General features: G+C 38.0%; 6 protein-coding genes across 8 annotated transcripts in view; 3 read left to right on the forward strand and 3 right to left on the reverse strand.

Annotated features, from left to right (window-relative positions):
- LOC104754079 (senescence-specific cysteine protease SAG12-like) overlaps positions 1-792 on the forward strand; it is a 1,677-nt gene extending 885 nt beyond the window's left edge. The window contains exon 2 of the mRNA XM_010476236.2: positions 69-792. Coding sequence (XP_010474538.2) covers positions 69-679 — 611 coding nt within the window. The 3' untranslated portion in view covers positions 680-792. The remainder of the gene's footprint in view (positions 1-68) is intronic.
- Positions 1,902-2,673, reverse strand: LOC104752640 (putative glycine-rich cell wall structural protein 1). The gene has a single exon (XM_010474830.2). The coding sequence runs from the start codon at positions 2,632-2,634 to the stop codon at positions 2,053-2,055; it is 582 nt and encodes a 193-aa protein (XP_010473132.1). The 5' UTR covers positions 2,635-2,673; the 3' UTR covers positions 1,902-2,052.
- LOC104752641 lies at positions 4,894-5,730 on the forward strand. Its single transcript, XM_010474831.2, has 2 exons — positions 4,894-5,075; positions 5,168-5,730. The coding sequence occupies exons 1-2, from the start codon at positions 4,937-4,939 to the stop codon at positions 5,521-5,523; spliced, it is 495 nt and encodes a 164-aa protein (XP_010473133.1). The 5' UTR covers positions 4,894-4,936; the 3' UTR covers positions 5,524-5,730.
- Positions 6,534-8,946, reverse strand: LOC104752642 (proline-rich extensin-like protein EPR1). Its single transcript, XM_010474832.2, has one exon. The coding sequence runs from the start codon at positions 8,852-8,854 to the stop codon at positions 6,662-6,664; it is 2,193 nt and encodes a 730-aa protein (XP_010473134.1). The 5' UTR covers positions 8,855-8,946; the 3' UTR covers positions 6,534-6,661.
- LOC104752643 (casparian strip membrane protein 3-like) lies at positions 10,413-12,000 on the reverse strand. Its single transcript, XM_010474833.2, has 3 exons — positions 11,471-12,000; positions 11,099-11,222; positions 10,413-10,760 (listed from the first exon to the last, which is right to left on the reverse strand). Exons 1-3 carry the CDS (start codon positions 11,791-11,793, stop codon positions 10,542-10,544), a joined length of 666 nt encoding a protein of 221 aa, XP_010473135.1. The 5' UTR covers positions 11,794-12,000; the 3' UTR covers positions 10,413-10,541.
- Positions 12,908-16,320, forward strand: LOC109124417 (OTU domain-containing protein 5-like). Of its 3 annotated transcripts, none has more exons than XM_010474834.1 (9): positions 12,908-13,078; positions 13,474-14,233; positions 14,325-14,486; positions 14,897-14,974; positions 15,057-15,135; positions 15,220-15,365; positions 15,500-15,565; positions 15,648-15,819; positions 15,906-16,320. In XM_010474834.1, the coding sequence occupies exons 2-9, from the start codon at positions 13,625-13,627 to the stop codon at positions 16,121-16,123; spliced, it is 1,530 nt and encodes a 509-aa protein (XP_010473136.1). In that variant the 5' UTR covers positions 12,908-13,078; positions 13,474-13,624; the 3' UTR covers positions 16,124-16,320. The 3 variants fall into 3 exon arrangements, with proteins under 3 accessions (XP_010473136.1, XP_010473138.1, XP_010473137.1); XM_010474836.1 differs by having other exon boundaries at positions 15,909-16,320; XM_010474835.1 differs by having other exon boundaries at positions 13,484-14,233.

The raw sequence follows: 16,456 nt of genomic DNA on the forward strand, positions 1-16,456 counted from the left end.
TTTTTTTTTTTTTTTTTTTACATGAAAGTGTATAATAAATTCATGGTTTTAATAATACTAAATTTTTGAAACCGGAACAGGAGGATGCTGGGCGTTTTCGGCGGTGACGGCAGTGGAAGGTATCACAAAGATTACTAAAGGCCAGCTCGTATCGTTATCCGAGCAACAACTCTTAGATTGTGATAGAGACTACAACCAAGGATGTCGTGGAGGGATAATGTCGAAGGCATTCGAGTATATAATCAAAAACCAAGGCATCACCACCGAGGATAACTATCCATATCAAGAATCACAACAAACTTGCAGCTCAGCAACTACCCAATCATCGTCTTTCCGTGCCGCTACAATCAGCGGATACGAAACAGTTCCAATGAATAATGAGGAAGCGTTGTTACAAGCGGTGTCTCAACAGCCTGTTTCCGTGGGGATAGAAGGCTCGGGGGCTGCGTTTAGGCACTATTCGGGTGGGATATTCGATGGAGAGTGTGGGACGGATTTGCATCATGCGGTCACGATTGTTGGTTATGGAATGAGTGAAGAAGGGATTAAGTATTGGGTGGTGAAGAATTCATGGGGGGAAACTTGGGGAGAAGATGGTTTCATGAGGATCAAGAGAGACGTGGATGCACCCCAAGGAATGTGTGGTTTGGCGATGCTTGCTTTCTATCCTCTTGCTTGAATACATGTAGATTGATTTGTGTGCTTGAATTAATTGCAAAAACTCAGATTAAAAAATATAAATTCTTAATTAATAACATTATGGTCCCCAATCCCCATGTTTTCATATGCAAATGGATTGACTTTTTTTTGAACTTACGTAAGCGCCGAAGAAAACACTCAAGAGTTCTAACAAGCAATGCAAACCAGTTCACTAGATTCCCAAAAAAACTTTAACAAACAACTACAATGAATAAAAAACGATCATAAAAAAATGGTTCGGAATATATTCAAACACTTGCATGGGCATCGAGAAACCAATAATTTAGATCACGAAAAGTATGCAACAAGATATAACCCTGATAATCATCAATACATCACTAATCTATTATACCTATATATATTCCAATACAAATACTACTCACACAGAATGTATAAAGACATAAACAAAAGATAACAAAGGACATGACTAAAATAAAGGAATTAGGAAAGAGAATGATAGAAAAAATCTTCTTTAATTGATAAGAGAAGTGAAAATCTTCATTTCAAAGTGCTTAACTATGATAATGGAATCCGAAATTCAAACATACAAAAAGCTCTCACAAAAATCATGAAATTGGCAGGCTCGTTGGGTTTCTCAGATGAAATGACGACCGACGAAAAAAATGAGATGTGGTACGGGTTTATGACTGACACTAAAATTTCAATGAAAGATTAGTATTGTCCGTGAAAGACATTAAATTTTAAAAATGCGCTAAAAAGTAAAAAACCAAATAGTACTAGAAGTTCAAATAATTTAGTTAAAGTTTCATTCCGTACTTACCTACCTTTTTAGACATATATTAGCTTCCATTTTATGATTTTGTGAGGGGCTATACATTTGTTGGATCTTAAACTTTTGAGGACCCTAGCTGTATGCATGAACGTTTCATTATTATCAGTTTACCATTTGTACGTAGCTTAACACAAACCGATCAACACATGTACATTGTACAAGTACGTTACCTAACACAATTATTATATTAAACAAAAGATTTCAACTATAAAAAAAAAATGTAAAATTTTGAGTCTAANTCCGTGAAAGACATTAAAATTTAATTATGCGCTAAAAAGTAAAAAACCATGTTAATCAAAATTGTACTAGAAGTTCAAATAATTTAGATAAAGTTTCATTCTGTACTTACCTCAACCTTTGTGAGGGGCTATACATTTGTTAGATCTTAAACTTTTGAGGACCCTAGCTGTATGCATGAACATTTCATTATTATCAGTTTACTAAAGTACTTAGCTTAACAAAAACCGATCAACAATGCTTTAACAAAAAAAAAACCGATCAACAGATGTACATTGTACAAGTACGTAACCTAACACAATTATTATATTAAACAAGAGATTTCAACTAAAGAAAAAAATGTAAAATTTTGAGTCTAATAAATGATAACTAATTAAACACGCCGTGAAGATGAACAATACTAAAGAATATTGAAGTCGGACACCATCGCTTGGAAATGTGCCACTTGGAACTACGGGAACTTGTTGTCCTCCACCTCTACTATTTCCGCTACCGCCTCCACTATCACCATCCTCTACATCACCATTACCGCGACCGCCACGGCCTCCGCCACCCCCTCCACCTTTGCCACCCTTATTTCCTCCGGATCCACCACCGCCACCACGGTTTGAGCTTCCTCCTCCACTTGCTCCACCTCCGCGACTTCCTCCACCACTACTGCCTCCACCTGAAGAACCACCTCGACCGCCACCACCACCGCCGCTGCTACCACCTCCACCGGCTAGCTGTCTTCGCACAAAATCACTAGGAAACGACATCGTTTCTACAGTAAAGTGATCATGACGTTTTAGATCAATAGATGAGAGAGAGGCTTGATCAAGTGAACCAACGGTTTGGATTTGCGTATGAATGAGGAGGGATAGGAGGAATATATGAAACATTATGTTACGCCTTTGGACTTCCATTTTGTATTTAAAAAATCTTACACTTCAAACGTTATGCTACGCCTACGCCTCTATTTATACGATTTTGAGTACGCGTGTCTGTGTAGTAAATCGTTTTATAACTTGACCCGCTCGTTGAATTTTACGCAAGCGACTTTCAAAAGTTTAAGCTTCCTTGCTTTGATTGAACTTTTACTAATTAGGATAAAACTTGACTTTTTTCTCTTGCGTCTATAATTTGGTTTTGTTCTTTTCACAGAATATTCTATTTCTGGTTTGTCGTTTTAGATTTAAATCGTCGCTTTTAAAAAGAACGTTTTCGTATAGAGCTTAATGTGACATTGTGACAATAGACTTTGTCAACTCGTTTGACCAAGTAAATTTACGTGTAAATTACACAATAGATTATGATAATCAACTCGTTTTATATAGGATAACAGTTGACAACATGACCATGAGGTTTCCTATTTTCCTATTTAAAATTTACGATCTATTATTCTACGTCAAACAGAATTTGATTTCAAACATGTGATAAAGTAACACATTCGATAATAAGTATCGTTATGTTTCTCATGTATGGCATGCATTTACTTCTTAATAGCTCTTTGGTTATTCAGATTCGAAAATTTATGTCTGTGAATAACGTGCTAAATAAATAAAACAGACAATTCGGAATTTTGTATTGAAAGTAAAATACTTTTTCATCTATACAGTATTTTTTTTGTAACTCTTTGGTTGGAGCCATGCATATACGGTTTTAGAGCATGTGCAGAGCATGTGACTGTTAAAACTTAAAACTGTGTGGCAATGGCGTTTTACTCAGGTAAGAGGCTAAGAGCATGTGACTATTAAAACTGTGTAGCAATGTTGTTTTACCCAGTATGAAAAGTGGATCAGTTCACTTTTATTCCCTCGGATTCATATTAAATATAATTTATGGATTTTACACATTAATTATAAAAATAATTATATTTTTAGTTTTATCTATTGTACAATTGTTTTTCTTGGTCAATACATTAAAACAATAAGGATAAAATTAGAAATCTTACCAAACATATTTACACTAAATGTACAAAACAACATTTGTCAGGAAACTAAATTTTAAGTAACTACTCTATATTTGAACTTTGAAGTATAGTTGAATTACTAAACAACCTGATTTAAACAAAATTATACAAATTTTAAGAAAACAGGCTGGGGAATGGAGACTGGTCCTACTAGACGTTTGAACCTACTAGACAAATATGATCTGCATTTATTTGGTCATCTCTTAACATTAAATATCAGAACTATTATATCGCAAATATGGGGTACTTATTTTGGTTTTAACACTCATAGTGATATCAGATATTTAACACTATTATATCCCAAAGCATGCATGCTGCTAATCACTCACGTAACCCCTCTTTCGGGCTACCGTTGATGGGCGTCCACCTCTTTTTTATTCTTGTTTCATGTCCCGGTTTCTCTTAGGGGAGTCTCTAGATTCAGTTTGCTTCATCTTCTTGGCAATATCTATAGTCTCATCACGTAAAGTTTAATTAATCGATCCAATTAATCTCAAATGTTTGATGCTTCCATGTTTTTTGATTTGGTATGAGACCATCCTTTTAGGTTGAACTTCATATACAATCCTAAAATGTCATTTCCTAAATGATATAATGATATTTACATTCTTATAATAAAACAATGCGACAAAAACCCATATGGAGAGAGCCACCGACGGTGAAATGACAATTGCATGAAAATAGATTAAGGAGTACGGTGGAACGAACGCAACAATTTATTGCTCCTATTAAAATCATGTTGACTATTTTGCATACTCGGACTTCGCTTCTTTATTTAATTCTTGTGACAACTATAATACTGTTTCCCACAACAAATGTTTACTCTATATCATTCGAATACTTTTCATATGAAGAAAAAAAGTTAATATTTTTTTTCCTGTTATATGCTTTTGTCAATAAGATTAATCAATAAGATTAGAAAGTTTTATGTTTTCTATCGATGACTTGCAATCTTTGAACAACTTGTACTATTAAAACGTTAATTAGCACCAACAAAGTTTTATTTGCGTCAAAATTTTCTTAACTTATCAACTGACTAGAATTCCCATAAATTCTCATATACCGATAAGATTTTAGATACACGTTCATTTAACACCAAGCCAACTACCATGCTCGTTTTCTGGGACCCATTCAGTAATGAAGCAATTGTAAAACTTGTGACTGTCCTTGTATCGTTAAAATATCTCTTTTTTTACTTATATATACACACACATCTTCTACATTATGTATTCCTCAAGTGATCTGTGCCTTCTCCAATGGCTTGGCAGTTAAATTTCTTATCTTTGTTCCTTTTCTCGTCAGCTCTCTCATCTTGCCTCGTGGTATATGCTTCACACGCACACGTCGAAGGAAAAGTCTCTTGTTTCGACTGTCCCAGCGATTATGATTACTCAGGTAATTTCAACTCTCTTATGACTATCGTTTTACTAGTACACACTTATCTATACCCAAAGCACTTTTGACTAGACTTTATATCTTCGTCATAGGGATTACGGTCAGGGTTAGCTGTAGCCATATAAACACACGTTTTACCGTCACAACTGACAAGAAAGGCGAGTTCATGTCGGAACTTCCCTCTAGGGTAAAATCGAACTGTGAAGCGGAACTCCAAGGAAGCTTCAAGCAACTCTATGCTTCCAAAAATAACGTTAAGTCGAAGATTGTTAAGCTCGAGGGTGACAAATATGGTCTCTCTTCAAAGCTGATCTTCTTGAAGTCATGCCCAAGAAGCCTCGGCTCTTTTGGTTCATCCAAGACCGTTGATTTTCCTGTTCCTCCCGAGTGGGGGTTGGCTCCTACCAGTTATTACGTTCCTTTCTTCCCCATCATCGGTATCCCATAAGACGCACCGTTTATTATCTTTATATGGTGTCGTTCATGTAATATATAATATAATATATGTGTAGAGCCATGTAACTATATAAGCTGTTCTTTTCAGGTCCATGCTTGAACTGAAGTTTGTGTGTTATCTTAGTGTCTGAAGATGGTTTATGTTGTCCTTTATGAAGCATAATTTAATGTGAAATTATTTAGAATTTGTGTTTACATTTTTTTTTCAAAAGTTACTAATAAGAAGATGAGACCAAATTACTAATGAGCTATAGACAAAGACGACAATACCCCTTCTCGTTGCAACATTTTTCCTACAGACAACCACCATATGACTCTTATGTGTTCATTTAATTAACACCAAATTACGCAAAAATCGTCTGGCTCTATCCGAAGCTTCTCAGTGCTTAGAGTATCAACATGGATTCTAACAAATCTCCTTGAATTTTTTCTCGGAATTTGGTCGAAAATTGCTCAAAAAGTTTTAGTTACTCTTACTCACAAGATATACCTCCTTGCAAATATTGGATAGTATTTTATAATCTTTTTTTTTTTTTTGGTTCGCTTCATGTGTTTCCATCTTCTAGATGACTTAAACTTTGGGTCAAAAATGTTTCGTATTTCTTCAGATAATAATACAAATTAAACAAGGAACATGTTTTCTTTATCATACAATTTGCTACTAAACCATACGAATATGCTATTCATTATCATTTCAGAGAGGGGTCGAGTAGTGTTTGGTAGATATTGAGTCTGATTTATGATTTCTATTTACATATATATATTAGAGCAGTTAAGTATAGAGCTGCCAAAATTGGTCTCATGGAATTCAAGTTTGAACTTTAATTAAAAAAAAATATCAACATAGTGTACTTGAGGTTGAATATCTTAACACAAGATTTCCTTTCGTTGTTAAATTATTTAGAAAATGCCGACATAGATAACACTTCAACTCAATGTATGGCATACCATTTAAAGATATCATAGACCGAGCTCCATTGTCACATTTTATGAACAACCAACTATAAAACTTTATTTATTTTTACCACATAATATGCAGTACCATATGTAGCTTTAACTTACACATCATCTGTGATAGAAAGCCTTTTTGGCCATAATTTAGGAAATATCTATAATTGTAACTTGTTTCTCTAATTGCTTACATCTATAGGACGCAATACATATGCATATGGAGGCGGAGTACCGTATCCACCTTGTGGAGGCGATGGAGTAGTAGGTGTTGGAGGCAATTGTATTGGTGGTGGTTTTACCGGAGGGCTGTATGTTGGTGTTGGAGGCACTTGTACTGGTGGTGGTTGTAGAGGAGGGCTGTAAGTTGGGGTTGGAGGCACTTGTACTGGTGGTGGTTTTACAGGGGGACTATAGATTGGTGTTGGAGGCTTTTGCACTGGAGGTGGTTTGACAGGGGGACTATAAGTTGGTGTTGGAGGCTTCTGCACTGGTGGTGGCTTTACTGGAGGACTATATGTTGGTGTCGGAGGCTGATGCACTGGTGGTGGCTTGATAGGAGGACTATAAGTTGGTGTTGGAGGCTTATGCACCGGTGGTGGCATTATAGGGGGACTATAGATTGGTGTTGGAGGCTTTTGCACTGAAGGTGGTTTGACTGGTGGGCTGTAAGTTGGTGTCGGAGGCTTATGTACTGGTGGTGGCTTTATAGGGGGACTATATGTTGGCGTGGGAGGCTTTTGAACCGGTGGCGGCTTGATTGGGGGGCTGTATATTGGCGTCGGTGGCTTTTGTATTGGCGGTGGCTTTATAGGGGGACTATAGATAGGAGTGGGAGGCTTTTGAATTGGTGGTGGCTTGATAGGAGGACTATAAATTGGTGTTGGAGGCTTATGCACCGGCGGTGGCTTTATCGGAGGACTGTAGGTTGGTGTTGGAGGCTTCTGTACTGGTGGTGGTTTGATAGGTGGACTGTAAGTTGGTGTTGGAGGCTTTTGCACAGGTGGTGGTTTAACAGGGGGACTATAAGTTGGTGTTGGAGGCTTGTGCACCGGTGGTGGTTTGACCGGAGGACTGTAAGATGGTGTCGGTGGCTTGTGTACCGGTGGCGGCTTGACCGGGGGGCTGTAAGTTGGTGTCGGAGGCATTTGCACCGGTGGGGGTTTAACAGGTGGACTGTAAGTTGGTGTTGGAGGCTTCTGTATCGGTGGTGGTTTAATAGGAGGACTATAAGTTGGTGTCGGAGGTTGTTGTATTGGTGGTGGATATATCGGAGGACTGTAAGGTTTNTTATGCACCGGCGGTGGCTTTATCGGGGGACTGTAGGTTGGTGTTGGAGGCTTATGCACCGGCGGTGGCTTTATCGGGGGACTGTAGGTTGGTGTTGGAGGCTTCTGTATAGGTGGTGGTTTAATAGGTGGACTATAAGTTGGAGGTTTTTGTACTGGCGGTGGCCTGACTGGTGGACTATATGTTGGTGTTGGGGGCTTCTGCACTGGTGGTGGTTTAACAGGTGGGCTATATGTTGGTGTAGGAGGCTTTTGCACTGGTGGTGGCTTGACTGGTGGGCTGTAAGTTGGTGTCGGAGGCTTATGTACTGGTGGTGGCTTTATAGGGGGACTATATGTTGGCGTGGGAGGCTTTTGAACCGGTGGCGGCTTGATTGGGGGGCTGTATATTGGCGTCGGTGGCTTTTGTATTGGCGGTGGCTTTATAGGGGGACTATAGATAGGAGTGGGAGGCTTTTGAATTGGTGGTGGCTTGATAGGAGGACTATAAATTGGTGTTGGAGGCTTATGCACCGGTGGTGGCTTTATCGGGGGACTGTAGGTTGGTGTTGGAGGCTTCTGTACTGGTGGTGGTTTGATAGGTGGACTGTAAGTTGGTGTTGGAGGCTTTTGCACAGGTGGAGGTTTAACAGGGGGACTATAAGTTGGTGTTGGAGGCTTGTGCACCGGTGGTGGTTTGACTGGAGGACTGTAAGATGGTGTCGGTGGCTTGTGTACCGGTGGCGGCTTGATCGGAGGGCTGTAAGTTGGTGTCGGAGGCATTTGCACCGGTGGGGGGTTAACAGGCGGACTGTAAGTTGGTGTTGGAGGCTTCTGTATCGGTGGTGGTTTAATAGGCGGACCATAAGTTGGTGTCGGAGGTTGTTGTATTGGTGGTGGATATATCGGAGGACTGTAAGTTGGTGTTGGTGGTGTTGGGTAGCTGGGTGGGGCACCATAAATTGGTGAAGGAGGTGTGTAACCGTAGTTATCAGTTTCATACCTATTAAAGTGTTGCCTCGCCGTTGCATCTGCAGAAACTAAAGGGCCACTAAGAGAAAGAATGAGTACTAAGAATCTCAAGAAATCTATTAGTGGGACTTTCATCTTGTAAGTGACTTACTGGGAACAAAAGATACACACCCGTTTTAGAGCTTATATAGTTGAAGTTGTGAGGATAGCTTGCTGAAACGACGGGACTTGTTGTGAATGTTTTGTTTCTACAGAATTTGCGGTAGGTTCAAAAGACTCTTTACCCTCATCTTTTGGCATGGGTGGTTATGGTTCGTGTCAAGAGACCCTGGAATTACTATGTCCATCTTCTGCTCATCTTCTAAACCCGTGTAGCATTTCTTTTCTAATGCCGGACATTTGTCATATAATTTGCCTTAAAAACGTTTCTGAATATGTATTTATTTGTCTTGTTATATTGATTTGACTTAATGGCAACTTTTAGTTTTTGTTTTGTAGTATTGATGAGACTGGAACGAGCTGGATCCTTGGTTACTTGTACTTCACGCTTAATTAGGTGTAAGCCGTGTATGATAACGCCTTCTTTTTCAATATGATGATTTTATTTTCACTTTTAAGTTTTTATTTTATTTTAAAGTTTATTCGTAATTTTTTGTTCACAGTTTAGAATAAGAATAAACTTAAATTAATATTTAGCAGAAATAAAACAAGGCCAATGTAATATTGGATTCACACTGGTTGTATCGTTATGTAATCTTAATCTTACAGCAATTTATTGAGTGGAATAATATTTCCTACTGTCAAGAAAGTATTGACAAAGCTTAATATCATTGAATAATGAAGACAAAAAATATTATAGCATTTGTTAGATTACCTTCATTTGTTCTATCATTCATCATTTCTTAAGTTTTTTTTTTCCTGCCGACTGAGGGAATCAAGGAACCAAAAACAAAACTTAAATTCCAGTTTTTTTGCAGGGAACCTGTAACAGTTCAAATAATTTCTTCTATATACTTTAGCTGTGTTTTTAAGTTTCGTCGATCATTTTCATTCATAAGCTCGCTTTTTTCTGCCACACCCATCGACTGTCGTCATCTGCAATCTGCATGTTGCATAGTTATTCCAAGTGTACTTCCATAGGCGTATAGAGATTATCAAACTTTTTTGGAAGTGAGCGTTACGTTTCATCTCAAAAATGGTTATGGATTTAGTTTGAAGTTTTTGCATTTATTACCACATATACTGTAGATCTTTGTTTTTATTGAAAGGCTTTCTTACAACAAGGGTTTAGAGCAGGAGCCCCTCTAGTTGTCTTTTCCAATGAAATTTAATAGTATTTTTGCTACTTTTTTGTTGTCGAGCACTTTTAAATTGTCACGTTAAGTTTGCCTTGGCACTTCACACTTTTGATGACAATCAATATATTCTTGTACTTCCTATACAATACTAACAGTGAAACAAAAACAATAACATACATACATATCTGCTTTATTGATTTTCTGGAAGAGAAAGTATATATATCATATCTTAATTTATATATTATTTATTTTTCATATTCTAACAACACATTGATATTTTTTAAAAGGAAAATAAGTCTAGTAGCCAAAAAAAATATATAGGAAAAGAAAAACTATTTGTGACGATAGAACATTGATATATTTTTGTTTTTAGCACAATGAACATTGATTTACAACATTTTTTTTTCATTATACAACCTGAGCACAGCGCAACAAAACCAAATCATACATAATGACATTTTAAATTCCACACAAATGAATATCAGAGCACATTGAAATTTAATCGAGAGGATCAATCCAAATTTTCAGGTCGATCTCTTGAGAGCAAAAGCAGAAAGGATGACGAGGAACATGAGTAGAGTCGCTGCAATAAAGGACGCCACCACAGCGCCACTCGTTCCTTGGCAAAAGTCACCAAACTGCTGGCAAACTGGAAGCCAGTTCGAGCTGGAATTCCCGTTGTGCGCCAAATAAACTATGGCGGCAGAAGCGGATGCCGCCATCATAGTGAGACCCATCATCGCCTGGACCATAACAACCGTACTGATTAATTAAAGAGATATGTCATATGTGTACTAAACATACTACATATTCATTGTATTTTGTGATCGAAATATAAGTTCGTTATAGATTATTATATTCATTCAACCATACTGTATGCATTAACGAGTATCTAGAATAAGCCTAATGAAATACAACCGTTGGAGGTTAATTTATTTTCTTTAGCGTTTGTGTTAGTGATTCGTTTAACTTTTACTTTCTATCGTAAGGTTCCAAGAAATTATCGTTTGTGTTTGGCATTTGCATTCATGTTTTAGTACTATGTTAAAAAGTGTTAATTTTCTGGAAAATAATTAATTACCGTGTCACATAAGATCAGGAAGAGCCTAGGAGGCACCGCGAGAGGACGGAGGATACATACAATTGAAAAAGGCAATGAGAGGGTTAGGTAGCCGCCCACGATTGAGTTAACTATCACAAAAGATCTGCAAAACAAACAAAAGAAATAATTAAGTTTGAATCTTCATATAATAAAGAATTATGTACCATAATTCATGTCCTTCATATGTACCAAACTACTATTCGTATGCCTTATAAATAGGTCGAGAACATATATATTTCTCTCTTGGCAACTAGTGCTCGAACATAGGAAGTAGCCAGCTGACTCTTCAAAAAAGACTACTACATTCTTGGCTTAATCTATATTAAGACTAACGTTTGGGGAGTAACTTACGACATAGTTGGTAGATCAGTGTAGTCAGCTTGGAACTGCAAGAACTGAGTGAAGAAAGGAAGGGTCTCTTCCGTTGTCGCCATCTTTGCTGCAGCAGCCATGGCTGTGATGGCTGCGATGAGTCTTAGAAAAAAGTCGAAGATCGCAACACCTCTTTTCCACCCGGGGGTGCCCACCTTTTCTTGCTTGTGTTTCTCCATGATCCGACTGTAGTTCATAGGAGGAGCAAACACATGAGCTTTGCCTTTGCCTTTGTCTAGCTTTGGCCTTTGGACAATGGGTTCTTCTTCTTCTCTTCTGCTCCCTGCCTTTTCGAGATCCATAGAAGACAATTTAGAAGAAGAGGAAGAGGAGATGTTACGGTACGGTTATCTCTCTTTTGGAAGTTGAATTTGGAAAATATTTAACGGAAGAGCTAGAGATGAGAATGATGAAGTTTTGCAAGTAAGATATATATGCATACTTGTAATTGAGTTGTTGTAGTGGATATAGAATGCTTTTAGGGTTGGGTGTGTATATTATTATTTCTTTTATTTTGCTACTGGCTGGTTAGCAAAATATAGAAGGCGACTTGCTCCATTTCCTCATAAAGCTGTACTTGACTATTAATAGTTTATTTTACTTAAAATTCTCTTCCAAGTATAAAATGTTTTTATGTCAACAACCATGTCCCTTTTAGTTATAACCAAACTAGTTCATTATACAATACATAGAGAGGTTCTGTTAAAGAATTAATACTTTTTGACCACTCTGAATGGAACATTATACTTTTTATGTAGGATTAGGTCACGTTGAATTGTTTACAAACTTTGCTTTAGGTTCAGTTATTGTTAGGTTGACGTAGAATATTAACGAATATATCAGATATATCTATATATTTATTTAAGCAATGTTGTTAGAACTTAGAACAGATGTTGAAATTGACAACATTTCATATAGTTCAGATAGCAAATTTAAATTTTAATACTGTTTAGATTGTTATTTGGAGAATATTAAAGTTTGACAAATAATTAAGGTTGATTTTGGTCATTTTTCCTATAGTCTGCTCTATTGGTTTCACAGCATAGGCACCATAGGACCTTAACTTGTTTTGGGACTGTGTTTTTCAAAGCTTATACTCGCTAAGCTGCATTCAATGTAATAAACAGTTTTTTTTGTGGAATATATTTTTGCATTCATACACCCAAAAAAAAAACGAGGAGTTGAAGAGGAGATGGAAAATTCAATGGAGTGAGCCTCATTAGTGTTTCCCTCTCGCACACTATTTTGGATATGGGCTTTCTTTTAAGTTTGGCCCAACGATTAAACAACATCCGCAACGATGAGAACACGTGTCAACGCAAATGATGAAAGTGCGTTGCTGAGGCCACGTCATCACCTTGGCCGTCTCGTCCAACCCCAACGACGGTTAAAAAATTTTAAGAAAGAAAGAAAAAAAAAAAATCATCGAAACCAGTTTTATATTTCTTTTTTTTCTGAGAGCTTCTTCTTCTTTGTCTTCTTCGTTTTGCGAAACCCTAATCTTCGAGTTCTGCTACATTCTTCCGGGAAACTTGTACTCTTTCCGGTGGGATCTCGAATCTGTATTCTCAGCTACTGAAATCTCCGGTAAGTTTTCCTTTACTGAGGTCAACTTCTTAGGGTTTCGATTATCGTTATTTGATTATCGTTTCGTCCGATCCTTTTCTTTGATTGATTTGTAGGTTAAAGAAATGTCAAATTGATTGGTGTTTCTTTTGTTTCGTCATGTTTATTTATAGCCTCGTACTGTAATCGTTTCCAAGAAAATATTGGGGGGNGGGGGGGGGGGGGAAAGAGGGGAGTTTTTGAGTTAGAATTACCGCAGCTTGAGTCAGTTTCATGTTCGTTTCGGGGTTTGATTCGTAAATTAGAATTAGGTAAAGGTTGTTTTGTTTTTTGGGGAATGTTTTAGATCTAAATTTCCAAGAAACTAGGAGGTGTTGGATTGTTTGAAAAACTTGGGGAATCTTGATGATTGGTAGGGGAATGCAGAGAACGTTTTGCTGCGAGGTGGAGAACGGTTGGAAGGAATCCCTCTCTCAAGGGATTGTAATCGTAGGGCCTAAGGCAAGAACAAGGGACAAACCTTGGGATCATCTCTAATCTTTGGTATTTCATTAGTACAGAAGCACCATGACTCGGATTTTGGTTCAACGTGGTTCGTCAGGCAGTTCTTCCAACTCAACCCGCTCTTCTTCCTCGTCTGGCTCAGCTTCTTCCTCAGAAACAGAGTCACAGATAAACAATAATACTCCAGTTCCTCCGGTAACGATCGATGAAGAAATTACTGATGAAAAAGAAGATGAGGTTTCCGTTGTTGATCAACCAGAGTGTTCTGATGCTAAGATTGTAGTAGTGGACAGTGATGAACCTGTGGATAGAGAAGATGATGAAAGTTTGGTAGTCTCAGAAAATGTTCATGTTGAGAGTGAAGGTATAGATTGTGATTCTCCAGTTAGTGGTGGCAGTAACCCTGATTCACCACCCGTACCAGCTCCGCCTCCAAAACCTTCTCCTACTGTCAATCCTGGTAACAACGGATCAGTCTTGGGAACTTTTGACGCTATACGAATTGGACCAACACGAAGAGGTGCTGGGCCTCGCTCTCTTGTTAATAGGAGTTCGCCAACTGGGTCACATCCTTCTTCTCCAAGATCACACAGTGAGAACGAAGGATATAACAGTTCTGATGAGCATATGCCATGCTATGTGTCTTCTCATCTTGGCTCCAGCTCTGGCCCGGTAAGTTTGTTTTAATGTCTTAACTGTATCAATGCCTAGCATATTTTATCTGGCTCTATTTTCAATGAACTAGTGTATATACTATCCACAGGAAAGAGAACACCAGTTTGAAGCAGAGATTAATGAATCAAAAGGCTTTGAAATTAGGCGGATGTTGGAAGATGGAAATTGTCTTTTTCGGGCTGTTGCAGATCAAGTATATGGGGATTCAGAGGCATATGACTTGGCTAGGCAAATGTGCATGGATTACATGGTAATATTTCTTTCCTTTCCCAAACTAGGTAGCTTTGACGATATTTTAGCGGACTTACTTGCATCTGAGAACAGCAAGCGAGAAAGATATACTAAAAACACAATAAATTAAGTAAACTTGCCAAGATTGTACTTTATGGATAAGCTATTAAGCATTTTCGTAGACTTTATGTTACCTTCTTAGTTTCTAGTCATCCAGCCACCAAGAAGTCTTAGGTAAGTGGAGTGAAACAAAGAGAGTAATAACAGCATGTACTTGTATGTGTTATTGATATACCATGTAAAAAGTTTAGTATTGTTAATATAATCATTTTTTTTGTATGTACCTTGTTTTGAACGGAGCACAATTAGGGTTTTTAGTGTTGTGGTAACAATTCGTAGTACTTACTGGTTTTACAATGAATGGTTTAGGAACAAGAGAGGGATCACTTTTCTCAGTTCATAACCGAAGGTTTTACCTCTTACTTGAAGAGGAAAAGAAGAGATAAGGTGCTTTGCCCTTAGCCATGACTTCACTTTGTTAGCTTTTGGTTCCAGTCTCTTTGACGCCTATTTTGTACAATGGTGATAGGTCTATGGAAACAACGTAGAAATCCAAGCTTTAGCAGAAATGTATAATAGGCCAATCCACATTTACTCATATAGCACAGGTGCAACTTAGATTGACATTAAAAGTTCCATGTTCTTTACTGTAAAATGAAAATATGAAAACAAAGTGTAATGTTTCTGTACAGAGCCTATCAACATATTTCAAGGAAACTACAGCACGGATACACCTCCCATAAGGCTAAGCTTCCACCACGGGAATCATTATAATTCTTTGGTGGATCCACATCGGTTGACAGTTGGTGCAGGACTTGGATTTAGTAGTCTCAGTGGGGTAAGTGGAGTTATATCTCTTCTCGTCCTCGTCTTTATTCAACTGATGCAATAGAGCATAGCCTTAATTTGAAAGGTAGCAACTAGCAAGCACTTCCTTGTCTCTTCACATCATATTTCTTGTTTTGAATCCAGAGACACGTGGACAAGGAACAGGTGAAAGCTGCTATAAAGGCTCAGCAAGAACATCAGATTGATAATGCAAGTAGCCCATAATCATCCATGAACAGATTCACCAATCTGCCTGAATGTGCGATTGCTAACGTATCTGTCTTTGTTCCAGGCGCTCTTAGCAGAAGGGAGATTTTACTCTGACCTTGAGCTTACGGAAAAGGAAATCGAGCGGTCGGTAATGGAAGCTTCCCGTGCTGAGTATCTTATGGAATGGTCTAAGCCACGAATCGGCCCAAAGGAATCATCCACCTCTAATGCTGAGACGTCGTCTTCTGGAGCTAGTAAGTATTTTTCCCTTTTAAATCTGCTCACCTAGAATACTGAGGACAAGCATTTTTTGAGACCTTTTTTGTTTTGTTTATTGAAGCAGGACCTTCAGGCAGTGATTTGAAAGCAGAGGAGGCAGTAAAAGAAAAGGTGGTGCTGAGCAGCAGCGTCGAGATGGTATTGTCGATGGGATTTAGCTACACGCAGGCCATGGAAGCTTATAGCATTTTTGGGGATGACGTTGACTCAATGGTCTGTTACGTAGTGGAGACGAGCTGTGGCGGCAACAACCGACGCAAAGGCAAGGCCACAGAATAGAGAATGTATCTGTATTACTAGTATATGAAATACCAATTCGTATTCCTACCAACGTTGGGCGATTACCCTTGTCAGAATAATGAATAAACTTTGTGCATCATGACATAGACATGTATCATGTATGCGTATGTTTGTGGACTCTGTACTATAGTTGTTCAAGTTGAATAAGAGAAAAAAAAAAAATCTTTCTGCTAAAACGAGCAGAAGATTTGAGACCATTGTTTGTACATCTTGCTCTTCATTTCTTTGATTTTTCACTCTGACAAACCTCAGATTTTTTGTTGCAGACTACAGAACAAACAAGAAATATTTGGTTTCACTTCGTGTTATTCA

The sequence above is a fragment of the Camelina sativa genome, chromosome 16, assembly GCF_000633955.1.
Source record: "Camelina sativa cultivar DH55 chromosome 16, Cs, whole genome shotgun sequence".
Classification (NCBI taxonomy): domain Eukaryota; kingdom Viridiplantae; phylum Streptophyta; class Magnoliopsida; order Brassicales; family Brassicaceae; genus Camelina; species Camelina sativa.

Excerpts from the sequence above, each read along its gene's own strand:
- LOC109124417 (XM_010474834.1), top strand. The coding sequence starts at position 13,625 with ATGACTCGGATTTTGGTTCAACGTGGTTCGTCAGGCAGTTCTTCCAAC. Across the intron at positions 14,975-15,056 it reads AGAGGAAAAGAAGAGATAAG|GTCTATGGAAACAACGTAGA; the intron begins GTGCTTTGCCCT and ends CAATGGTGATAG. Across the intron at positions 15,366-15,499 it reads GATTTAGTAGTCTCAGTGGG|AGACACGTGGACAAGGAACA; the intron begins GTAAGTGGAGTT and ends TTTTGAATCCAG.
- LOC104752640 (XM_010474830.2), bottom strand. The coding sequence starts at position 2,634 with ATGGAAGTCCAAAGGCGTAACATAATGTTTCATATATTCCTCCTATCC.
- LOC104752641 (XM_010474831.2), top strand. The coding sequence starts at position 4,937 with ATGGCTTGGCAGTTAAATTTCTTATCTTTGTTCCTTTTCTCGTCAGCT. Across the intron at positions 5,076-5,167 it reads CAGCGATTATGATTACTCAG|GGATTACGGTCAGGGTTAGC; the intron begins GTAATTTCAACT and ends TCTTCGTCATAG.
- LOC104752643 (XM_010474833.2), bottom strand. The coding sequence starts at position 11,793 with ATGGATCTCGAAAAGGCAGGGAGCAGAAGAGAAGAAGAAGAACCCATT. Across the intron at positions 11,223-11,470 it reads ACTGATCTACCAACTATGTC|ATCTTTTGTGATAGTTAACT; the intron begins GTAAGTTACTCC and ends TTTGTTTTGCAG. Across the intron at positions 10,761-11,098 it reads TCCTGATCTTATGTGACACG|GCGATGATGGGTCTCACTAT; the intron begins GTAATTAATTAT and ends GTTATGGTCCAG.